Raw genomic sequence first — 26,212 nt, 5'->3', positions numbered from 1 at the left:
AAAACGGACCCTCCGATTAGGTTTTTTATATTTTTATATTTTTTTTAAACTCAAAACGGACCCTCTGAATTCTATTAAAACACTACTGTACACTACATTCAGAGAAAGTATTTCTCTTTTTCATAATGTTGCATCACCCCACCCTCTCTTCCATATTAAAAATAAAAAGCGTTTATTTGTATTGTTTGAGATATTAATTATTATATATTAAATTATTAATATATAATATGAGCATCTTTAAATTTTTTTTTCACATAAGTGAAAGTGATTAATTAATAAGTATTCCCTCATCGTTTCATCCCTTTTTTTTTCTTTTTTTTTTTTTTGTTATTTATGTATTTGATTTTTTTAAAACTATTTTCTTAGTAGCAAAAGTGTCGTCACCTTAATTTTGATATGAATTTTAGTCACAGTTAAAACCGTAGCTAAAATTCGCTTCTATTGTAGTATTTATATTATTTTTTAGTGCATTTTAAAGTAACATTTTTTTAGAAATAGTCTAACTTATTATTTTTATTTTGTCACTATATTTACTATTCATAAGTGGAAGGTATATACAAATATGTAAAATAAAAAAATATGCATAACACAACTCTTTTATCATTCTCTTCAGGATTGATTTTGGTATCCCTTTGGTAATTTCAAAAAAACAAAAAAAACATTTATCTAATAATGGAAGAAGAGATAGAATACATGTTTTGAATTGTAGTACATTATTTCATGTGGTCTTCAACATAAAAGTACTACACATCATTATTTTTTTTTTGTGAAATCAGTTGAATCACGAATCGTTGATTAGTTCAAAATATATAATATATTTATTTTTATATAAGGTCTAGGTCTAATATTTTGTTTGATTTCTAATTAAGTACTTTTTTTAGAGTAATTATGAATAAAATTCTCTTTTTTGTAAAGAAAAAGCAGCCAACCATATTATGCTAGCTAGTAGCTTGTAGCTAGCTAGATATTTAATTTAATTTAAGTTTAGTTTAGTTTAGTTTTTTTTTTCCATGTAGTATCACTTATCATCAAGATTCTAAAAATTAAATTGGTGATCGATTAAGTAGAATTATAAGTTTAGAGGTTTAATCGAAGTTTATTAACTGATGTTGAATCGATATAATAAAATAATATATTTATATATAAAATATAATTTTTTTAAAGAATTATATTTTTTTATTTTAAATTAATTAACCATTAACAACTCAAATCAATTCCATCTAATTAACCAATTTTTTACTTTTTTTTCTTAATCTTTTGATTAATTCATTATATCGGTTAATTTTTATCTTTAACCGAATTGACCCGATGATCGATTTCAATCCAATTCTCACAATAATGATTATCATAATAGATCGGCGCTTATTATTTTTCTTATATTACAGAGAGTGTGTATCACAAAATAATGTGAGAAGAGAAGTAATTTACATTGATGTGAATTATATAAATAGGTGCCTTCGATTTTTTTATTGTTTAGCTTTTTTTATAAATAATCACAAATTAAGCGGTTTAATTTGTGTTTTTGAAAATTAAATACATGTTAACATTGAAATCGTATTGTTTGATTTATATTTTTTCAAAATAAAAGAAATTACATTAAAATTAGATTCTCCAATTTTTATTTTCAAGAATGAAAAAATTTAAAAATATAAATCGAATTCTTTGATTTGTAGTTTTTTTTTTTAAACAAATTAGATTTTTCGGATCGTCCAATTTAATTAATATCAATTAAAAAATAGCAATATATAAAAAAAATACCCAATCTTCTAATAATAACGTATTACACATATATTTATTCAATATAAAAAATAACCTTCAGATCAGATCGGGTTATGTGCCTACTAACAAAGTCTGTGCATTAAAGTTGAGTGAGTTAAATCAAAAGAAAAAAAGAAACGTGGAAGGGTTTGGTTAATTAAGGAATTAACAATGAGTGACAAAGACCTTATATTGATTAAAAAGTCAATTTTTTTAGAAAAATTAATTAATTTCTTAAAATTATTTTTATTATAAATTATAAATTATAAATTTTATATTCTAAATTTTTTAAAAGATGAGAATAAAAAAATTAATTTTACGGAAAATTTTAATTAATATTAATTAATTAAAAATTAATTTATATATATGGTCCCACGTGAAGTATCAAGCAATATTTTAATTAGCATGCACATGTGAGTAAAATGATGTATTCTTAGTCATGATTACAAAGAGCTATTTATTCTTGAGAGAAATATTTTTTTCTAGCACCTAATTATAATATATATTCACTTTGTCATAGTTAGATTTGGATGAACTCTTTACTTTTGCACCTTATTCTTATTGTTAATAGAATGATTAGAATTGAATTAGATTAATTAGTATCATTTGTATTTATATAGCGTATTTATATATTAATAGTAAAATTCTATATCTTTATTATTTTAATTTTTTTTAGACTGAATAATACATAAAAATACTTTCTTTAGTTCGATCTCTTATTTCTAACACTTATTATTTAATTTTAGATATTTATTAATAAAAAAGAGGAGAGTTGAGCGAAATTAGGCCAAATTTAAGATTGTTTTACGAAAATTAAGTTCAACTTACGAGTTAATTTATTAATAATCGAGCACAATTGTAAATTTGAAGCTCAATTTCTATCACTAGAAGTCCATGATAGCTTAAATAGCATAATAATAATTTTTAGAAATTATAAATTATAATTATATAACAAACTTTAATTATATATATGTTTAATTATTTTATTAGTTCCTATAGTTTTATTAAATTTATAATTTAGATCTTTATATTTTTTTTTCTTTTAATAAGTCTCTACATTGTTTTTAATTCTATAATTAGATCATTTTTAGTGTAAAAAATATTAGAGTAAAGTATCGTTTTTATCCCCAACGTTTGGGGTAAGTCCCAAAATTGTCCCTAACGTTTCAATTGTCCTATTTAAGTCCCTAACGTTTTAAAATTGACTCAATGTTGTCCTGACGTTAGGGATCCGTTAACAGAATTGACGGCGGGACAAAATTGAGACGATTTTGAAACGTTAGGGATTTAAATAGGACGAAAATGTTAGGGACAAAAACGATACATAAAAATAAATTTTAATTTAATTTTATCTTTCAATAATATTAATTTTTTACTGTACATAGTATTCTATTATTTTTAATTACATCTAAATAAATTACACTTAATCACATTATTTTTATTTTAAATAAATTTATTTTTTTTATAATTTTAAAAAATTTTGATACATTAGAGATAAAAGGTATAATTTATATTTTATTGTATATATATTATTTTTTCTTTTCTACAAGTTTATATACTACTCATTCTACAAACATTTCATGATAACTAAAAATCTTTAACAGTAAAATTATAAAAAAATTTAATTTATTTAAAATGAAAGTAATATGATTAAGTGTAATTTACTTAGATGTGATTAAAAAATAATTGAATACTATGTATAGTAAAAAAATGATATTATTGAAGGATAAAATTAAAATTTATTTCTATGTATCATTTTTGTCCCCAACGTTTTCGTCCTATTTAAGTCTCTAACATTTCAAAATCGTCTCAATTTTGTCCCGCCGTCAATTCTGTTAACGGATTCCTAACGGCAGGACAACATTATTGAGTCAGTTTTGAAACGTTAGGGACTTAAATAGGACGATTGAAACGTTAGGGACAACTTTGAGACTTATCCCAAATGTTGGGGACAAAAACGATACTTTACTCAAAATATTAAAATTAACTGAATATTTTTTTATAAATTAAATGTATTTACAATTAAAAACTTAATTAGATTTTGGACTACATATTTTTTGAAAGAAATATTCGATTAATTTTAACGTTTTTGACATAAAAAATTTTAATTACAAAATTAAAAATAGTATAAAAATTCAATTAAAAAATATATATATAAAAACCTAATTACAAATTTAATAAAATAATAGGAACTAATAGAGTAATTAATCCTTATATATATACTTATTCAAACTCAAACTCGTTTTATTTAATATATATATAAACACAAAATTTAAGCTCAAGTTTATCTTATAAACTCAGTTAATCGAAGTATTAACGAATCAAGTCAAAGTCAATTTATGAGTTAATTTGGCTCACTTTTAATTTCGGTGGACGCTCACTTTTAGTTAATGTACAAATAACTAAATTCTATTCTTAAATGATTTTGTTAATTACAATGTGTCTTTTTTTTTTTGTTATAATGATTTAGTATTATTTTTAGGCCGATTGGCTGAACCACTTCTAGAACAGGAAGAAAGGAATATAGTAGGAATGAATATTCCAATTTTTCTCAATCAAAAAATGAATATTGATTGAATTAAAGTGTCTCCTCCTTAGAATAAATTCGTTGAGGATGAATTATTATAACTCAATAATTAGGTGTAAAAAACATTCCAATACCAAATATATATAATTGTGTTATAATTCTGTAAAATTTTCATAAATTCTTTATTATTAGCTTATTACACATGCATATACTAGTATCTATTAATCAACTTAGGTTAGTCAAATGATCAAGTCATTCGTTTGTTTAAATGAATGTCGAAAGTTTGAATTGCGCAATAAAGCTCAGCTAGTTGCTTCTCCCTCATTGAAACAGTTGTTAATCTGATGAGTCTTGTGACTATAGAGATGAATTAATTTGTCTATATCCCTCAAGTCTCAATTTAAATAAGTGCCTCAAGGAACAACAATTAAATTGAAAGTCATTAGAAGACTATTTGACCCATATTAAAGTGGATTAATTGTCTAAAAGCACTATTTTATTATTCATTTTAAAAGTTGAAACTACTTTTTTAATGGTGAAAATTGTATGTTTTTTATAAAAAAAGAAAAGAAAAAAAACTCAAGAATAGTATACTCAAAATAATATTTTTTATTAAATATATTTTTTAATCTTTGGGTCCATCTTCTGAGGTTGGTTTAGCAGCAACTAAGAAAAACCGACATAACAAAAGAAGTTAGCCCATTTTGTTGGTTGGGCCCAGTAGCCTAAAGCCTTGTAGTAATTAGATGTATGTCTAATACCAAAAAAAAAAAAAAAATTAGATGTATGTCTTCGTATAAAATTTGCCATCCACAAGATCTTACTCTAATAATAATGATCTATATTGAGGTTTGAGTTTTAGGTTAGACTAGTAGTGAATGGAAATTAGAGAGTTGGAAACTTTTATACTGCGTTTAATTTTAAAAACAGGATAAGATATCACACTAAAAATATAATACAAAAGATAAAAATATAAAAATTAATATTTTTATATTTTATTTAATGATAAACTGAATACAAGATAAAATAAAAAATAAAAAGTCTAATTTACTTTATTTTTTATTCAGACACAATTTAAAATATAAAACGATAAAAAATATAATTATAAAAATTAATATTGACAATTAAAAAAATTATATCTTCGGTCAATATCTTTATTTTTTTCTAAAAAAAAATATAAAATACACTAATTCAATATCTTAGAATATAATATTCTGTCTATATCTTATTTACCAAACACAATTTTATATTTCTGTGTTCATGATTTAATATCTTGCACTTGTAAATAAATACACCTTAGTATTGGATATGTGAATATAAAGGCAAAAAGGGAGTGCTTTAAGGAGTGGTTTTTGTGCCACAATACAGATAATTGGAAAAAATATAAGACGGGTAAAAAAGAGACAAAAAATGGATGTAAATAAAGTAATAACAAGAGTATATGAGAGTCTCTACCAGTCTTTAGGCACGAAGGAAGGAGAAAAAGGTATATATAGAATCGCAAAGAGTCGTGAAAGAAAAACAAGAGACTTAGATCGAGTTAAGTGTATAAAGAAAAAGACGGAGAGGTTTTGGCTCAAGAGGAGATCAATGAAAGGTGGAAAAGCTACTTCTACGATTTATTTAATGAAGGACAGAAGACTCTTCCGAGCCTTAGTCGGTTATGCACGAGTTCAAAATTTCGACTACTATCGAAAGATTCGAGACTTCGAGGTAAAAGAGGTTTTAAACCAGATGAAAAATGACAGGACTGTGGGGCCTGATAATATTCCGATTGAAGTTTGGAAGGACCTTGGAGAGAAAGGTATCAGTTGGTTAACCAAGTTTTTTAATGAGATTTTAAGGTTAAAGAAGATGCCAGATGAGTGGAGAAAGAGCACCTTAGTACCTATCTACAAGAATAACGGGGATATACAAAGTTGTAGAAACTATAGAGTGATCAAGTTCATGAGCCATACCATGAAGTTATGGAAAATGGTGATAGAACAGATGTTGAGACAAGAGACACAAGTAACAGAGAACCAATTTGGTTTTATGCCAGATAGATCCACCACTAAAGCGATATACCTATTAAGAAGGATGATGGAGAGGTATCTTAGTAATAAAAAGGATCTACATATGGTGTTTATTGATTTGGAAAAAAAGTATACTATAGGGTGTCAAGGAAGGTCTTATGGAAGGTTTTAGAAAAGAAGAGAGTAAGGATCGCATATATTCGTGCAATTAAAGACATGTATGATGGGCTACAACTAGTGTGAAGACTCAAGGTGGTGTGACAGGGGAATTTTCTATTGGTATAGGATTACAACAGTGATCATCCTTAAGTCCATACATTTTCACATTAGTTTTAGAAGTACTCATAGAGTATATCCAAGAGCCTGTGTCATGGTGCATGCTTTTTGCCAATGATATCGTCCTTATGGGAGAGCCAATAGAAGACCTAAATAAGAAGTTATATTTATGGAGAGAAACTCTAGAAATGTATGGTTTGCGCATAAGCCGTAGCAAGATGAAATATATGGAATGTAAGTTCGGCCGCCGAAGAAAAAACCCTAATATAGAGGTGAAGATTGGAGAAAACATCATACGAAATGTTAAAAGTTTTAAGTATCTTGGGTGCATCATATAGGATTAAGGAGAGATTGAACATGATGTAAATCATAGGATTCAAGCAGGTTGTTCAAAATGGCAGAGTGCGTCTGGTTTTATATGTGACAAAAAAGTGCCTTTAAAACTTAAGGGTAAATTCTATCGTACTGCTATCAGACCGGCTATACTTCTTGGTACAGAGTGTTGGGCGACTAAAGGAGAGCATGAACATAAGTTAAGTGTGATAGAGATGAATATGTTAAATGGATGAGTGGTCATACGTGATTAGATAGAATAAAGAACGAAAATGTAAGAGAGAGAGTTGAAGTAGCACCTATTATAAAAAAGATGGTAGAATCGCGTCTTAGGCGGTTTGGACATGTGATAAGAAGACCAACAAAGCACCCAATCAGGAGGGTGGATGAGATGGAAGATGGATAAGGAGTGGAAGATAGAGGAAGACCTAGAAAGACCATCCACGAGGTGGTCAAATGAGACTATATGTAAACGGTCTCTTTATAGACAAAATACAGGATAAAGCTCAATGACGTTATTTGATTTATGTAGTCGACCCTACCTAATGAGATAAGACTTTATTGTTGTTGTATTGGATATGTGAGTATGTAGTATGTAAGAATATTATGATATAATACAAAATCGAAAATAAATTAGTAAAGATTCGTATGCATGTAGTTGTTTTTATTATCTAACGATTCTTAAATACTAACGTCACCTAAAGATAATTGTATAGAAATTTTTTTTAAGTGTACTGAAATATCAGTATATCAATATGTTTAAAATTTTTTCATCTGTATATAAATTTTTAGGTGGAGTGGACACGTGTGAGTGGTATATGACAAGAGCGTGTAAAGGAAGAGAGATTGGAGAAGTGTGGAAACAACCAGAAATAACAGAATCAGGATCAGAATCACAATGAATACTACTCCTTCTCCTTCTGCTTCTGTCTCTGCCTCTGCGCCCTATAATTTCCTCTTCTCTTCTTGCCCTGCTTCACGCGCTCTCTCTCTAACCGCAACAGCGACACTCTTCCCTTCTCATTCTTCGCCTCCCTCCTCTGTTTCCCTCACCACCTCCTTCTCCTTCCTCCAAAACCCTAATTTCATTACGGGAAACTCTCTCTTCCATTCCATGCAGGTATTCTCTCTTTCTTTTTCTTTCTAATTTTTCATTTATTGCGAATTTCCAACATGCAAATTGTATCCTATGCTGTAAAGATGCGTTATTTCTTTGATTTTGGTGGCAAAAGTTTTGTTTTGTTCTAATTCTCTTTGTGATTTTGATTAGTTTTTACCTTATTTAGTGTCCTCTTAGGAAGGGGAGAAGAAAGAAAAGAGAAAAAGAAGATAATGAAACAGTATAATTCCTTACTTTACTTCCTTAATCATGGCTTATGGTTATTACTATTACTATGCCATATTCAAATCCTTCACAACAAGGTAAACTTGAATTGCATAGCTAAACCTGTCAATTTTCTTGTTAGAGTTTACACTCTTAGATCCCTAAACTTGATTAGGAATGTTTACAAGTTAATTTGAGGGTTTGATAATTTCGCTTGCCACTACCAAAAGCTTGAAATTCTTGTTGTTTTGGTTGTCAAATATATAGAGATTCTGCTCTGGCAGCAGCATGAGTAGGAACAAAGCAATGGTGGAAAGTTTGCAGCGTTATGGAGTGATAAGATCAAATAAGGTAGCTGAAGTAATGGAGAGCATTGATAGAGCATTGTTTGTTCCCAACGGGGCTGGAGCTTATATCGACAGCCCCATGTCGATAGGGTACAACGCAACTATATCTGCGCCGCATATGCATGCGATGTGCCTTCAGTTACTGGAGAAGAATTTGCAGCCTGGAATGCATGCTCTCGACATTGGCTCCGGTATAGTCCATGAAACACACTGCATCTATTGTTTTGCACTAATATTTTCTCTTTAGCGGATTCTATAGAAATGGATTGGGTAGAATAAATATTCAGATTAGTCGATGAACAATGTATGTGCAATGTCAAGCTTGTTCTGTTAAGATTTTGGGTTATCAGCTCTTTCAAATATCTAAATAGACATCAATTTAGTTTTAGATATCAACTTTGTCCTTAAATGTAGGATCTATTATACTATGGAAACCATATTGGCATATTGCTATATACTAGAATATTGAAGGACTAATGTCTTGCATATAATATTTGATGTCTAATTTGAGCATTTATCCAAGATGTAAGTTTCTTTCAAGTTGGAATCCTTTTTATTTAATTTCTTTCTTTTTGGGTAGATTATGGATAAAAAATGCAGCTTATACTGTATACCTCATTTGCATCGAGATTTCATAGGCATAGCAAGATAATGTGAAGATGTTTTGATGTAAAACCTTGCATAGGGGATTGACAAGGGAGTTTGGTTTCTCATATAGCTCTCGTATTCCAAGATTTGCTATTTAGTGTTGAGTAACAATCTTCATATGGGCCTCTTGCAGGAACAGGGTATTTGACAGCGTGCTTCGGCATGATGGTTAGACCGGAAGGTCGTGCTGTTGGTGTGGAGCATATTCCTGAATTGGTTTCTTCTTCAATAGAGAATATTCAGAAAAGTGCTGCCGCCCAATTATTGAAAGATGGCTCCCTTTCAGTTCATGCTGCTGGTTAGTTTCCTGAGATATTAGTTTTTTTTAGTCAACCATAGCCATCTAGTTTTTCCCGATTTTAGTTTATATTAATTGGTGATGAGGACATAATGCAACTGGTTTAATAATTTTGTAGTTAGTCCATTTTGTAAATTGAAAATATAAAGATTGCTATGATTCATGTTTTGTTTGAAATTATGTTGGTTCAGAAGTATTGTTCATGTGACTGATATTCGAGATATTTGAGCATGATATTCATAATATTCAAATCACAATAGATTTTGAATTGCTAACTGAATACATTTGAGCAATTTTGACAGATGGAAGAAAAGGTTGGCCGGAGTTTGCCCCTTATGATGCCATTCATGTTGGGGCAGCAGCACCTGAAATTCCGCAAGCACTTATTGATCAGTTAAAGCCTGGAGGAAGAATGGTGATCCCAGTTGGAAACATGTTTCAAGATTTGAAGGTGGTGGACAAGAAATCTGATGGCTCTATTAGTGTCCACACCGAGACCTCCGTTCGTTATGTCCCCCTCACCAGTCGAGAAGCTCAACTTCGCGGTTACTGAAATGGAGGAGGGATCTTGAATTTTGGTTCACATGTCTCTCTGGTTTCGGAATATGGGGGATACACAAATGTTAGAGTCTGTATAGTTAAGTTTCTTGGAATTTTGAAAGGCTAATGCTACAGATATCCGTGGTTGTTAGAACTTGGATTTCCCTCACATGGTGTTAGAATTTGTATAGTTAGTGTTGATGCTACTCAACTCCTTGTACCATATAAATAAAGTTCATCTGCATATGCAGTGATAGTAATTTTGGAATTAAAAATGTGCAACGAATTTTTATTATGTTCCGCAAACCAAGTTCAACCCATGAATACGTGATGAAGGTTTCAAATAATCATCTAAAGAAGGGTGACATGTAATAAAAGTTTGAAACAGGTTAATCTTTTTCTTTTAGAATAGAAATGTATGTCTTATGTTTGTAAATTCAGATTTCAAATTTGCAACAGAAAAACTTCTAATAGTTAAAAACACTAATTAGTTTCTGTTCTACAATTCACAACATAAGCTATGAAATTTACTAAGATAGCTACATTAATTTCAAGGTAAATCTTTCTTAATTTGATTCCGTTTTATAGAAACAAAACAAAACGAAACAGCAAAAGAAAAGAGGGTAAAGGAGAACATAGACCACTTAAGAATCTGAGGAAAATTAGAATTACAGCTATAAAATAATGACAATAGAATGTGTAAACTTAATTTGGAACCGGTTGCCCAGGAGAGGAAATATTTTTCAGAAAAAATGACACTATATTCTCAGCTATAAAAACAAAAAACTCCAGCAGCTGCCATGGTTGTTGATTACATGAGCTAATACTCAAAAAGAGCGTCTGGGTCTGTCCTCAGCAACATTCACTCTTATTGCCCTTCCATCCAAACTCTGCAACATACCCAAACACCATATTTACACGGACACATAAAGAGGGAAGACAACAAACTTGATAATATATCTGCAGGAGTTTTCCGATACCCTTAAAATTTTAAGGATATTGGATCATATCCACTAACAGTTAACGTGTCTAAACATCAATTTCATGTCCTAGTAATAAAAAAAATTATATGTTCTTTTTAAAACCCATGATTAAATCAGTGTACAGAAGGAAAACCCAAGACAAAATCAACTACGCTGTTCAAAAAGTTGTCCTCTCAAGTTCAAAGTTCAAAACATTTTGAACTATCAATGCATGAAATGTATAACATTGATAACGTGACAAAGTAGCTTTGAAATACCTGGCCATCAAGAGCAGCAATTGCATCATTCATTTCACTCTCGTCGGTCATTGTGACAAAACCAAAGCCGCGTGATCGTCCAGTCTCTCTGTCATACACTACGCGAGCATTCGCAACCTTACCGTGTTCGCTGAAAATCTGCTCCAGGCGACCATTGTCAACATCCCAAGGCAAGTTACCAACATAGATTCTAAAAGCCTGTTCGAATGAACGGGGTGGGCGTTCAGGTCGTTCTCCTCTTGGAGAAGCCTTGTTAACAGTCAACAGTCTTCCACCTAAATCCTGTTGCAAGAAAAAAAAAAGACGAAAAGGATGAATAAGATCTGAAAGAATTAAAGGGAAAAAAGAACTCCATAAAACAAACGAACTCGAAAATTTAATACTAAGGACATTCAGTGTTGCAATCAAATCAAAACTCTTGCATAAATAGAGGACTTTCTATAGCAATAAGAAGTCCATAATAACAAAATTATAAAAACATGCTTAATTTCATTTAGTGAAAAATAAGGTCATTGATCTACATACAAAAGTATTGCAAATAATTGTGTGGAGTATTGGTTACAGCTCCAATTGCAAATTGAACTTTTCTGTCCTCATTAGAATCCAACAGATAAACACACAACAGGGATCCATTACATTGCTCGGTGCAATTTTATGTTTCCTCACTGGTTAATTGGAAAACATATAAAAAAAAAGCTTCTAGCACACACAACTAAGTTCAGTATCTCCTCAGAAATACATACACCAAAAGTGTTCATGAGAAATTTTTGAATTCAAAAGCTATTTAGCGTTTCCAATCCTCCTAATTCAATAGGAAACTAACTCCAAACTCAGACAAATTAGCATCATACACAGCACAAAACTAGTGATATCAGCTACAAGTGGAAGAAGAACTTACATAGCGGTGGAACTTATCCACAGCAGCCTCAGCTTCCTCGACAGTACTCATCGTCACGAAGCCAAACCCGCGACTCTGGTCAGTGTCCCTGTTGTAAATAACCTAAAGCCACAGCCACAATACCACAATACCTTCAGAATCATGAAGTACATATTCAACACAGAACACAAACATCTTTGAAAAAGCTATAAAAACAAACACATAAGTGTCATAATACAACATACAAAACTAATAAAAACCCAAAAAATAAAGAACTAACATCTTCAAAACTCAAAAGTCATCACAAGCCATTACAAACACAATGAAACAGTATACACCTAAACAATTATAGTAGTGCATATGCTTCTTGGTAAAAATGATTTTTTTTAACAATTCACTAATAATTGTAACTCAATTGAGCAGAAAGCAGAAAACCTAACACTAAAACCGAAGAGTGTTGGTTCGTTTTGTTAGTTACCTCGGCAATTTCAACGGTTCCAGCTTGCTCGAAAAGCATGGCGAGTTTCTGGCTATCAACGTCATAAGGCAAGTTTCCAACGAAGATTTTCGCTTCCTCTGGTGGCTCAACAAAATCCCCTCCTTCTTCTTCTCCTTCTTCTTCTTCTTCGTCTGCGTCTTCGGCTTCAGCAACTTCAGCTTCGCCTACGATTTCAGCGCTGGGTTCCCAATCTGAAAGTGCAGGTTCTTCAGCTTCTTGCTGTTCCAAGGTGAGAGTGTTGTCTTCCTCTTGCTGGGCCCAGTCGGAGGTTTGGGCCACGTGAGTGAGCACGTGATGATGGCGCCTTGCGGTGAGAGAAAGAGAGAGGGAAGGGAATGGGCAAGCGAGTTTGAAGAGAGTGTGGTGGTGGGGTTTGGAATTTGAATGGGTGATGTGTTTGGAATGGAAGAGAGAAGAAGGAGGAGAGAGAAGGCATGATTCTGCCATGGTAGTTAGGGATTTGAAGCCAGTGATGATAGACATGTAACTGTAAGAACAGAGAGAAGAAGAGAAAGGGTTTTGAATTGAAGGAAATGAGGATAAGGAAGGAGGGGGTGGGAATTGAAAGCAAAATGAAAAAGGGTTTACGGTGATTCTTAAGAACACCAAAAATATCATGCAGCCAAAAATCTAGGGATCATTCCTCTCTTATCAACATGATTATTTGGGCTGGGCTTTTTTTTCTTTTCCATCTCTGAATTTAAATTGGGGTAAAGAAAAAAATTCCTTAAACAGGACATATATTCATTTTTTCCTAACCAACTTGGATTGGTTTAGTGGTCAGCTCACTCGTCGCAGACCTCTCTGGAATTCAGATTCGCGACGAATTAGTCCTTAACTTGTCAGGATGAAGAATACCGTAGATAACAAAAAAAAAAAATATTCTTTTTCCCTTCCCACAGGCATTAGGATTACTCCCCTTGATATTTTTCATTATTTAAAAATACACATAACAATATTATTAGGCCTTTTTTGGGTAAACTTTTAAGAAAAGATCTTTTTTCGAATTATCTTTTTTTTTAAAAATATTATGAAAAAGTAAAAGTAATTTTATGTTTGGATATCTCATTTCAAAAGATCTTTTTATTTATCAATTATGTTTGGGTATAACAATATAAAAATACTTTTTTGTTTATTTATTACATGAAAAATATCTTTTTTTTAATGAAAAAACATCTTTTAAAAAAAGATGTACATTGCACCTTCTCAAAAAAGATGTTTTTTTTTTATTTTTCTAGTACTTTTACTTTTAATACTAGAAATTTGCCAAACACACTAAAAAAAATTCAACAAAAAAAGATTTTTTTTATCCTGATAATAGTGCCAAAACAAGCACTTAGTATCATGATTTAGCAGTTAAGAAAAAAGGTAAACTGCAAAATTAGCCCAAGTTAGTATACAAGTTCAATTCCCCTTGATTTGCAATCACTACCATCAAGATTAATTGTGAGTAGTCCATTTTCATGGTTGTAGAAGAACTCATTTTCTTCCTTCATTTCCACCATGCAACGTTTTGGTCTAACATTAGAGTATGCTCCAAATCTGCCACATCCTCTGGTTTTGATTTTGACCATGCATTCTTCATCATTAACAGCATCCATGGTGCAGTTCAGATATTCAACTGCACCCCCTGAATTGTACATGTCAAGCAATCCTATTGGTGCAAATTCTACATCATTACCAAACACCTGTAATGTTTCAATCATTAGCATTAACATTAACATCTTTGCATGTTGGTATTAGTAAACATGATTTCTTTTTTCTTTCATAAAATAAAAAATTACAATGTTAAGATAGTAGGATACTTACCCTGATTGGTGATACTGTATATATTTCACATTGAAGAGTCTCTAATGTCACTTCTAGTTTTTCTTTGTTTTGTAGCTTGGTAAGAACACCTGCATTATAGTCACATTTTAGGGAAGTAGATATGAGTTTGGGAATACTCAAAGTGAGAGTATTTTCGTCTCTTAACTAGAGGTCTCGGATTTGAATCAAAGAATGAGAAACAAACAAGACACTGAAAACAAAAACATGAACCAAACATACTCCTTTTTCTAGTCTTTGTTGCCGATATCCAAATCATATTATCAGAAATTCGACTAATTCGAGTCAAGAAACTGTAGTTGTTTCTCCGGGTATAGATTCTTTCCAATCCGCAGTCCTCGAATTTAGGACTACTAGTAAGAAGACTACAAACTAGTCTATCAATTGACCAACATGTAATAAGAATGTAATTGTTGAATTGAAATTTGAACCTGAATTGAAGGCATATATTGCACAATTTCCATTCCAGTTTTCTCCTGCAACATCTTCTAGAAACTCCACATCAAGGGGTCTCACTTTCCCTGATAAGGTTATGTTATTTGGTGTTCCATCAACTGGTTTCAGTGGCCAGCTTCCTGCTCCTTGGCAATTGAACACACCTACCACCCCGGTGAACTTGTTCATGTTCCAAATCTTCAGCAAACTGCACAAAAAGGATAATAATAATTTAGCATACCTTTTTGAGCAAATCTTATTTGGTTGAAACTCACATGCAGGTGTTTTCATGTGAAGTTGATAGCCATGAATATTGTCATCTAACGATTCTCAATTGTCAATTTCATGACAACTGCATACGAGTCTCTACTGTAAGATTAGGGATAATTTAGCATACCTTTTACCATCCATAACAGGATCTTTAAATAAGCAATCTCGAGTCGGGCGGCCGGCGAATCTTGCTCTCAAGACTGATCCATTAGGTAGTACTAACTTCTTGAGGATCTCAAAATCATGGTTTCCAGGCTTATCACTGTATACTTTATCAAATTTTGGTTAAGATCATTTCAGAATTTTTTCTTAAGCATAAGAAAAACATTTTTTGGTGCATTATTTACCTTACATATACTGCACAACCACCTATTGCTCTTGCTGCAGCATGGAACTCAGCAGTGTCATGCTTGCTCTGAAAAAAATAGGAAAAAATGTTCAGAATCATATGAAGCAACTTGTAACATTTTCAGTCATTGATCAAAGATTTGAGAAGAAAATGTGACAGGAATATTGTATTACATGGAACATATCCCAATCAGACACAAATATCTCCCCAACAAGAAGACTATTGAAGGATACTGAGGCAATGTGTAAGGTTTGAAGTTTTGGCTTTCCTGGCATGAAATCTTCAGATGCTCTTGCTGATGCACTCTTCTTTGAACTAAAAATTTATCATCAGAAAATTTTAGCTTCGATTCGGTATAAATAATTCTTTATATAGTTAAATACGTTTCTGGTATACATAAAGGAGTTTAATTTTGATTCATTGACAGTCATTCAATCACATCTGTTCTTTTGGATGACTATTTATACAGTCAATGTAAAAATTGGTTATTTTTTTGCTGACACGACGTTACATAATTGGATGTACGCGTAAAAGTGCATTACATTCATAGTGCATCAAAATTAAATCTCAGATATAGATCAACTTAGAGTAAGATACTTTGCTCTTAACCCTTCTTGATATTTAGTTAAGTACACAAACCTGTATATTGAATCAGAGTTGTGAGACATGCAACAAATGAGGTTATTGTCCTTGAAGTTCTTGGCTATAGATTCCTCTAGTGCCTCTTGATACCATTTCGTCAGCGAAACGCGTCCGCCACGGCCAGAGCCTAAGGTTTCTATCACATTCTGGACATCAACTTTGACGCCGTCGACGCCACAGCTAGCAAGATAACTGTGATAGTCATTGTAGAAATCTTGAAGCTTTTCAGGATCCATGATTCCAACTCCATATTTTTGCAGGCTGTCCATGGCTATATCTCTAAGGTTCCCTGTGTTTCCAGGTGATTGAATTGGATATGAAAGTTTTGGATTGTATTTCTTCATAGCTTCTGATGATGGGAATACTCCTCCCCAGTAACCAGCTAATGCATGCCACATGTAAACATATCTGCATGGTTTAGAAAATTGTAACTCTTTTCGATTCTCTTGTTATTGTGAATCATGGTGTTGTAGATTAGGCCTTGTTTGGTAACTGTCTTAGTAATTCGAAATATAGATATATTTGCAAATACAAACTTATTTCGAGATAGATGACTTCTATCTTGAGAGAATAATTGCTCAGTTTTATATTTACAAAGATACACAAAACCTTTCTATCTCGTATATGTATATTCTGTTATGAGATACTTACCGAAAATAGCTTATAGTTAAAGGCGACCGGCACACGAAGGAAGGAATAATGCATAAATGCTTTAATTGACATGAGATTGCTTACTTTAGTCCAAAGTTGTGTTTGATGAAATCAACAAAATTGTGAAGATTGTTGCAAGAATTGTCAAGGTCTGCATTGTTGAACTTTTTGTTTTCTTTCATGCCTATTAGTCTGGTTGCAAACCTATTTGGGAAACAGGAAATGTCAACATGATGAGTCAGAAATGGAGGGTAGAAAGGGTAGTTTACCGAAATAGAAAAAGAAAACAAAAATGATGGCCTTACTGTATTCCTTCAATTGGTGGTTCACCTTCTTTGTGAAACTCATTGAATGTGTCTTGCCAACCATCATCAATGATGAGAAACTTTGGTGAACAACTTCCTTCTGAGAAACTGTTAAGTAAAAGTAATAAGTATTGTCACTTACTTTCTCAACATTTGCAAGCTGTGTTTGGTGTTTTGAAAACAGAATAAGACACGACACTGAGAACATGACACAAAAGACAAAGATACAAAAATTAGTGCTTGTAAACAAAAACGGCCTAAACTCTTGAACTTTTGATTAACATTTTATACCTTTGAAGGCCCTCTCTTATTCCTTGTGGACTCACTTGATTGTAAAAAGCATCCCAAGTGCACCATCCAAACCAATCAAGATGTGCAGGGATTTTCTTGTGCTCAATGTGACTAAAACTTCCTTTGAGTTTTTCCAATATCCTATTATATTAACACAAGAAAGAAGAAGAATAATAAATATGTAATTTTGCATGACATAGCATAATGTGAAGAATTAATAAGGACATCATAGAAAAATAAGACATACTTGATAGAGTTTCTGACTAACTCAAATGGATTGTTTCCTGAATTTACAAATACAGCTTCTAGTGATTGTGAAGTTTTGATATGTGCATCTCCTGGATCATTTACAAATTAAAACTCACATTAATTAGTATTAATCATTAAATTTGTAAGTATCACAGTTTATAGAATGATTAAGGTAAAACTATTGTTCATCTACTTTGACTAAAGAATAAACATTCCTCAAGAAATTTCAGATCGGATACTTTAGTTCCTAACAAATTTTTATTCTCGAAAATTAATTCTGTCGGATAGATTGGTCCTCCAAAATGAACTGAAAATGGAAGTGTAAGAAGAGTCTATGCAAACCGCTTTCGACGCAGAATTGGAGCTGATTTGATTGAGTTCCTTGCAAAGTTGAACGAAATTGTCCATCCAAAACAGGCAAGAAGAGAATGTAGTTTGTGTTTTGTGATGTTGAAGGATCCTCATCTGAATCAGAACAAAACTCTTCATCATTATCATCATCACCATTGAGTGCAGAATCTTCTCTTGCTTCTAGAAGCAAGAACTGAGTCTCCAATGGAACATCACTTGCACATTTTCCAACCCTTGGTATCATCCACCATATCTTCACTCTGAAGAGTGATAGTAACTTATATCCCCTGCATTTTTGTTCATAATCAAGAGTTCAGCACTTAACAACTTAACATCAATATAATGTTGAATTAATAACTTCTTTGAGTAAATTAAGTTTGACTTTCTTTTTTGTCATATTTTGTTTTTGGTTTCTATCCCTAATCTAACTCAACAGGTCAATGAATAATCCATCGCAAATTTGATCAGCTAGTCGTTGCTACATACATAAGATCGGGTTTGAACTCTAAATACTTATTTAAACTGATGAGTGATCTAACCACCAAGGTTAAGTACGATTTTGGTCCCTAAGGTATAGGTCAAAAAAATTTTTCGTCTCTAACCTTTTCTGCATACAGAATCATCCCCAAGGTTTTATTTGGTTTTAAAACCATCCTTATCTTAGGGACCGAAATCGTATGGAGGTGGCGGCGAAAGTGGAGGCAGAGATGGATCGTGAATAGTTTCTTCTTCTTTTTCTTCTTCCTTTATTATGGATAATTTGGTCCAAAATTTTAATATTTAAATATGACGAATTTAAAACTTGGTTTTAAACCTTAGAAACGATTTTGTATAGCAAAAGATTGGGGACGAAAAAAAATTTCATCAGACCAAAATCGTACTTAACATTTTTTTTTTCTACTTTCTATTCCCAGCCCAAAAATCAATGATTAATCCGTCACAAATTTAATCTTTATTAAAAGGTATGTAGCTAGCTAATAAGTTACTGCATACGCGATAAGATTCGAACTCCTACTTGTGAGTGAGCTGATCCCTCGACCAACCAAATTATTTATTTTTTTTGTTATCATGTATATAAATATGCCACAAAGTTGAATCATCACAATAAAAAAGTTCTAATATGATATCATATTAAGAGGAACTATATGATCAAAAAACGTATAAATAGTTATATCTCTAACAAGTACTGACCGGAGAATGCCAAGAGTGAAGACATGACGAGAACTTGGAAGATGAGAAGTAGCACCCAAAAAAGCAGCAGAATCAGATTCAGCAGTGCCAATTGAAGAAACCTGAATGTTTTTGGGAACATCAGTTAGAACCACTTTTCCCCTCACCACAAGGCACCTCTCTTCATTCAAACTAGGCACCACCTTCACTGTCATCTTCTATTACCAAAAATGAACTTGAAGAATAATGGCTTGAAATTCAGTCACAAGCTGTATTCATTTATATATATATATATTCTTATCATAAATTCATAATACTTGTTTTCTTTCTTTGGATAGTAACAAAAGCAAACCAGTTGGTATTAAATATTACGGTTGGAATTGAATTTTCAAGTGGTGGACCCGGCACATGGGATTTTAGTCAATTATAAATAATTATCGTATCTATTAAATATTATTAAAATCACATTTTTTCGTTGAATAACACAGCTAAGGGGTAAAAAGTAATAGCTCAAATGGCATAGACTTCCCATACTCAATTAAGAGGTTACGAGTTCGAATCTCCATATCTTTGGTAAAAAAAAAAAAAAACAGCTGAGGTTATATATTCTTGAAAGTATTTTTTTATTTGATTTATTTAAATATATTATTTATTTATTTAATTGAAATAAATATTAAATTATTTAATAGTTTATTTGATCGCATTAGTAAGAAAATTTTAAAATTTTATTCAAAAATAAAAAAAAATATCTACAAATTTAACTATTAATATTATTTAAAAAGACTTTTAAATAATAAAATTTTAATAAATATTTTAATTTAATTCCAAACTATATATATATTATGATAATTGTTATACTTTGAAAATGAGTAAAATTATTACTGGTTGTTTTTATTATTTTTAATATTACAAATAATTAAACTTTAAATTTAATTAATTTTATAAAATTTTTATAATATTAATATTTTATATATTTTTGTACGTTATCTCCTACAAAACATAAGTATATATACTAGCATATATAAATATAAAAATGCTACTTATTTTTTAACTTTTATCTTTTATTCCGTCTTTAAATTTAAATATTTTAATTTATTTAATTAATCATGTTTCTTATATTTAAGGAATCACTATTATTTTTATTTAATTTAAATTTTATAATTATTATATACTTATAAATAACTTGAAGATGAATCACTCCTCTTTTCTCCTTTCAAAAATCATGGAAGCTTTAAAGCTTAAATCTCAAACTTTAATTTTAAAAAATTTACAAAAGTTTGGTATTTTTCATTTATAAAATACGCAACTTCAATTATTTTTGTTCCTTAATTTCATGAAGAACGTATATTATATAAATGTCTATAGAAATTGATATTCAATATTACATTAATATTTTAAAGCATTGCTAGTAAGTCTTCATTAAAATTTTTACCAACCATTTTATCATTAAAAATTGAGATATTCTCCACGTCTAAATAATTTTAACATCTAAATTCATTCAAGTGATTTTAGGTCACACGTTTTTTTTCGCTTTTTTATTTTTTTACGTTTCTTCTCTTTTTTCTTTACTCTGATGCTACATCTTCTTTTTCTTCGTGTTTCTCCTCCTCCTCATTCTCCTCCTTCTTTTTTGTGTTCCTTCTTCTTCGCGTATTTTCTCTTTATTGTCATTCTTTTGTTGTTTATGTTACTGTATTTTTTTTCTTTTCCTCCTTCTCTCCCTAGTGAAGAAGCAGTAGAATGTGAGGAAAAAGAGTTTTAAATTGTGCAGAAAAGACCGAAATTATATTCAGAAATAAACTGAAATTATATTTAGAATGAACTGAAATTATTCAGTTCATTTCTGAGTGAATTATTTTGTTAGGATTCTTTTTGTTTCACTATTTTAAAAGAAATAAAACAAAAAAAAAGAGAAGAAAAATTAAACAAAAAAGAAGAAACAAGAAGAAAAAATTCCTTAAACTTCTCATCATGTTCTTCTTTTCTTATCTTGTTCATCTAATTAAATAAAGAAGAAACCATAATGCTGCAAAATCAGTTAATGAATTTGGATGTGTTTTTGTTATCGTCATCACGAACAACACCAACATTTTGCTAACATCTTTATTGGTTCTGATTTTCTCTGGTGTTATCATTAAATAATTTCAGTTTTTTTTTTAATTTATTTTGGTTCATTTGTGAATTAATTTCGGTTCATTTGTGTGTTAATTTTGGTTCACTTGTGAATAAAAAAATTAGTCAATACTTATCAGCAGCATCAAGTGAACCGAAATAAATTAAGAAATGAACTGAAATTATTGACAAAATTTTTTATTCACAAGTGAACTGAAATTAACATACAAATGAACTGAAATAAATTAAGAAATGAACTGAAATTATTTAATGAAGACAGCAGAGAAAATCAGAACTAATAAAGATGTTTACAAAATGTTAGTGTTACTTAGATTATTTCTTTATTAATAATAGGCTTATCATTGTAATTATTTTTTTACTGAGAGTACATAAAGAGTACATAGTATATAAGGTGTAACAACTTAATAAATATTTTTTCAAGAAAGTTTTTTATTCTCTTCAATAATGAGAAGAACTTATTTCTCTCCCTCTCTTAAAAATTATATTATATTTAGTTAATTTTTTTTCACCATTTTGTCATAGATTAATGTTCAATGCATTATGAATTAACTAACTAGATATTACTAAATATTTAGTCTAATAAATGATGTGTTACTCAATGTGTACATTATTTAAGCATGATAAAGCACTACTTAGTAAATCTCTTTTACTAATTTTACTAACCATTTGTCATGAAAAATTATATGGTATTTGAATTACTTTATTTCTCTTTTTTCGCATATTTGTTTTGTTAATTTTTTTATTATTTTACATATATTCATAACACATCTAAACTAATAAGATAATAAATAAAATATTTTTAGTACATATTTAAAATTATTTATATTTGTACTTATATTTTTTAATACGTCCAAAATAATAAGATAACGCATAATATTTTTAGTACAAATCTAAATTTTGTTTAAATTCGTGCTTGTATTTTTTTAACATAAATAATTTTTAACACATCTAAAATTACAAAATTACTCACTAAATAATTTCTTAACGCATCTGAAACTTATCCAAAAATAAATGTGTTCATTTTTCTTGTTAAATAATTATATACCAGATTTAAAATCGAAAAAGATTGATTTTGATAGTATTATTGTTACCTAGATTATTTCTCTATCAATAATAAGCTTACTATTGTAATTATTTTTTAGTGAGAGTACATAAAGAGTACATAGTATATAAGGTATAACAACTTAACAAATATTTTTTCAAGGAGATTTTTCATTCTCTTCAATAATGAGAAGAACTTATTTCTCTTTCTCTCTTAATCCCTTCTGGTTCATCAAACCATCAACATCACAACTTGAACAGCTTAGGGCATGAGATTTTCTTCACACTAAAAAAATAATTACAATGGTAAGCTTATTATTGATAAAGAAATAATTTAAGTAACAATTATTTTAATTTTAATTTGATTAGAATTTAATTTTGGACTATTATTTTTATTTTATTATGTTTAAATTTAAATTTGAATATTTAATTTTAAATAGATATAATTTTAAATTTTAAATATATAAGAAAAAAACTTTGAGACGTAATATTTAAAAATAATTATTATAATTATTTTATTAAAATTTTATAAATAATAACTAATTAAAAGATCAATTATGATAAATACCTAAATATATTGATATAAAAATTTAGTCATCAATCAATTACTATATATTAGTATTTGGTATCTCAAAATTTATTATACTACTAAAATAAAAAAAGTTTGACTATTTTAAAAGTTAATAATTATTAAACTAAAAATATGTATAAAGTAATACGTAAATATAAAAATACATGATTGATAATTTTTATGTGTAGTATATAGTGATCAAAACAGTTAATAATAATATAAATTAATAAAGATTTTGTTTCATTCAAAAATTGAAAAATTACATGCGTAAAATTAAAAAAACTACTTTCCCATTTCATATATCATACTAAAAAACACCCACCTACACATACATTTAAAAAAAAAATCATGAAAGCTCCAAATAATATGAATTTTTTACACAAATTTAGCTAAATCTTTTTTTAAAAATCTTCCATATTTTTTAATTCTAACAAAATTACCACAATATGATATTGTTTTTTTCTTATTTCTCATCCATATCTGTTTTCATTATCCGATTAAATCTATGTCATTTCTATCCATTCACATCTATACAAGAGCCTATATATTTTATATTTTTTTTACAGCTAGCATCGATAGAATTACACACGTAAAAGTAAGCGTGAAACACGACCTAATAATAATATGCATCTTTCGGTTCTGTTGAAACCCAGCTTTCCACGCGGTGCCATGTCAACATGACTCAACTTAAATCTAATTTAAAAACTAAATAATCTTTGGAAGATAAATGTTTAATTATTTTAGATTTAATTATTTTATATTTTTTAATAATTTATCAAATTTTTAAGTGAATTTTTATATCATATTAAATTTTATAATTAAATTTTTACGATGATAAAAATATTAAAATTAATAAAATATTCTATTAAACTATACAGAATATTTAATTAAGTATTAAGTATATTCGTTTTGCTTAATCGAATATTCCATTAATTTCAGTATTTTTGTCACCATAAAAATTTAATTACAAAATCTGATATGGTATAAGAATTCTACTAAAAAAATATATAAAGACCTAATTAAAAACTCAGTAAAATTATAAAATCGACAGAGTAATTAAATTATTATTTTATTAATTTTACTAAATTTTTAATTAAATCTTTATAATTATTTTTTAATTAAATTTTTATATTTCTTTTAATTTTGTAATTGAGTTTTCTTATGTCAAAAATATTAAAATTAATAAAATAATTTTTTAAAATATATACTATCAAAGATCTAATTATATTTTTAATTATAAATATTTTTAATTTATAAAAAAATATTTAATTAATTGTACACTAAAAATAATTTAATTATAAAATTAAAAATAATATAAAAATTTAATTAAAAAATATATATAAATCTAATTAAAAATTTAATAAAATTATAAAAACCAACAAAATAATTAAATCAAAAATAAATTTTACCATTCACCCTAAAAAATAAAGGGAGTCCCTTATTCCCACTAAAAACATTTGGAGAATCCCCGAAGAATATAGAAGGGATGACCTGACCATAATTCGGATACAATTTGCGTTGTAAATTCACTAAATGGTAAGTAGATCATTATTAAGTTGTTTTTTATTTATTAAATATATAATAATAATAAATTATTTAAAATTATAAATTTCTTAAAATTCAAATTAAATCATTGAATATTATTGGCACCCAAAAACCAATTTACTTGTTATCCGAATCGATAACAATGATCAAAATTGCTTAACAATAAAGTTATATTAATCATTAGTTTTAGAAAACTAAGAAAAAATTACAATAATAGAGCTAATTCAATAAACAAAAACAAATATAAGATCAATGAGTTAAAAAGAATAGCAAAGAAAACATATTCTTAATAAACCTATCATCCTTGCCAACGAATTATAATTCAAATGACAAAATCTTCACATATTCACCTAGAGGTTTCGGGTTCGAATCCCACTCCTAATTTTGGGGAAAAAAAATAATAAACCTATAATCCTTAAAAAAAAAAAAACAAATTACATACATAAGAAACATCATTTAGATAGGTTTAGGGTAAACCTCTTCCTTTTGAAGAAGGAGATAGTGGCCAATTTTGTAAGAAGCATAGGCATCAATGCATGCATATTCAATTTGATCTTTGGTCAACTCCTTTGACTTCCATTCACTAGTGCAAATATCCTTTGACTTCTTCATATCAAGCCCCACAAGTTCTTTGGCCAAAAATTTCAACCCTCTAGATGAATAATTTTGATCACATTTTTCTCCTGCAAAAGTAGCCAAATCTATGCCATTTTTGCACTCCAACCCATAATCACTCTTGAGTCTCTTGATATCATTCTCAATTCCAACCCCAACAAATTTGAAGTTAGGATCCATAAGAAAGCTCCTAAGACATTGAGGAACAATATTGTTGAAGAAAAATTGAAAGATTAAACACTTATCCTCAACACATAATTGCAAAATTGCCACCTTTGTCTTCTTGTTTTTGTCTTTGGTCCACTCGGTATCCAATCCAATAATCATGTCTTCTTTTGATGAAATTTGTTGAATCCACTCCTCAACTATGTTGGCTTTGTGAGTGATGATTGTTTCAATGCTTAATCCATCAAAAACCACCACATATTTTGAACTTGAATTGTCTTCCATCATAACCATCTTCATAGAGGCAAGTTAATTTGATGATTAAGGAGGAGAGAAAAAATACAAATTGATCATTAACAAATAACAATCTAATATAGGGGAAAAAAATTTGTGCCTTTTGGCATCATTGTAAAATTATGAAATTTAGGAAATAAAAATATGTTGAAGATTCGATTTGTATATATAGCAATCTAATATTTCGAAAGGTTATCTTTAGAATATCTTTATCATTAGTTTTAGATACTATCTTTAGATTGATCTTCTATTATTTTATCTCAGTTTGTTACATATTTGAATTTGTATTTTAATTTTAAGAAACCAAAAATTTTAGAAGAGCTAATGTAATCTTGATTATTAAAGATTAAAAAAAATAAATCAATTTCTAATTATATAAATCTTCATAGATTTAGCTAAATAATGCTCTAAAGATATTATACAATAAATATTGGATTGACCAATAAGATAAGGCGTGGTTAAAGCAATAAAATTTAGAATTTTGGATTCCATAATGAACCGTAAATTCTTGATGTAGTTTGATCACTTTCTATTAAAAAAGATGTTATTTCCTTTTTATTATAAGTTCGACACCTTTCAAAAATAAAGTCTCTAAAATATTAAAATTAAACTAATTTTTGGGATAA

The 26,212-nt window shown here is 29.2% G+C and overlaps 4 protein-coding genes across 7 annotated transcripts; 1 reads left to right on the top strand and 3 right to left on the bottom strand.

Moving 5' to 3' along the window:
• Nucleotides 1-7,718: 7,718 nt before the first annotated feature.
• Nucleotides 7,719-10,341, top strand: LOC107629361 (protein-L-isoaspartate O-methyltransferase 1). Of its 3 annotated transcripts, none has more exons than XM_088508675.1 (5): nt 7,750-8,029; nt 8,196-8,249; nt 8,501-8,771; nt 9,362-9,526; nt 9,829-10,316. In XM_088508675.1, the coding sequence occupies exons 1-5, from the start codon at nt 7,808-7,810 to the stop codon at nt 10,077-10,079; spliced, it is 963 nt and encodes a 320-aa protein (XP_088364801.1). In that variant the 5' UTR covers nt 7,750-7,807; the 3' UTR covers nt 10,080-10,316. The 3 variants fall into 3 exon arrangements, with proteins under 3 accessions (XP_016187625.1, XP_088364801.1, XP_016187626.1); XM_016332140.3 differs by having other exon boundaries at nt 7,810-8,029; nt 8,196-8,331; nt 9,829-10,341; XM_016332139.3 differs by lacking the exon at nt 8,196-8,249 and having other exon boundaries at nt 7,719-8,029; nt 9,829-10,341.
• A 268-nt stretch (nt 10,342-10,609) lies between these two features.
• Nucleotides 10,610-13,649, bottom strand: RBP31 (31-kDa RNA binding protein). Its single transcript, XM_016332137.3, has 4 exons — nt 12,662-13,649; nt 12,205-12,306; nt 11,307-11,588; nt 10,610-10,956 (listed from the first exon to the last, which is right to left on the bottom strand). Exons 1-4 carry the CDS (start codon nt 13,298-13,300, stop codon nt 10,894-10,896), a joined length of 1,086 nt encoding a protein of 361 aa, XP_016187623.2. The 5' UTR covers nt 13,301-13,649; the 3' UTR covers nt 10,610-10,893.
• Nucleotides 13,566-19,558, bottom strand: LOC107629362 (putative galactinol--sucrose galactosyltransferase 2). Of its 2 annotated transcripts, XR_015907326.1 has the most exons (14): nt 19,244-19,558; nt 18,044-18,339; nt 17,700-17,790; nt 17,453-17,593; nt 17,162-17,269; nt 16,941-17,060; nt 16,203-16,613; nt 15,737-15,878; nt 15,562-15,629; nt 15,342-15,476; nt 14,941-15,152; nt 14,492-14,580; nt 14,019-14,370; nt 13,566-13,649 (listed from the first exon to the last, which is right to left on the bottom strand). XR_015907326.1 is itself a non-coding variant. In XM_016332141.3 (13 exons), exons 1-13 carry the CDS (start codon nt 19,435-19,437, stop codon nt 14,074-14,076), a joined length of 2,304 nt encoding a protein of 767 aa, XP_016187627.1. In that variant the 5' UTR covers nt 19,438-19,558; the 3' UTR covers nt 13,959-14,073. The 2 variants fall into 2 exon arrangements, 1 of the variants encoding a protein (XP_016187627.1); XM_016332141.3 differs by lacking the exon at nt 13,566-13,649 and having other exon boundaries at nt 13,959-14,370.
• Nucleotides 19,559-24,968: 5,410 nt separating this feature from the next.
• LOC107632403 (3'-5' exonuclease-like) lies at nt 24,969-25,592 on the bottom strand. The gene has a single exon (XM_016336086.3). It carries the CDS (start codon nt 25,590-25,592, stop codon nt 24,969-24,971), a length of 624 nt encoding a protein of 207 aa, XP_016191572.2.
• Between the last annotated feature and the right edge of the window lie 620 nt (nt 25,593-26,212).

Source organism: Arachis ipaensis, chromosome B3 (assembly GCF_059453495.1).
Source record: "Arachis ipaensis isolate K30076 ecotype BB chromosome B3, ASM5945349v1, whole genome shotgun sequence".
Taxonomy (NCBI): domain Eukaryota; kingdom Viridiplantae; phylum Streptophyta; class Magnoliopsida; order Fabales; family Fabaceae; genus Arachis; species Arachis ipaensis.
This window is presented reverse-complemented; position numbering and strand designations above follow the sequence as displayed.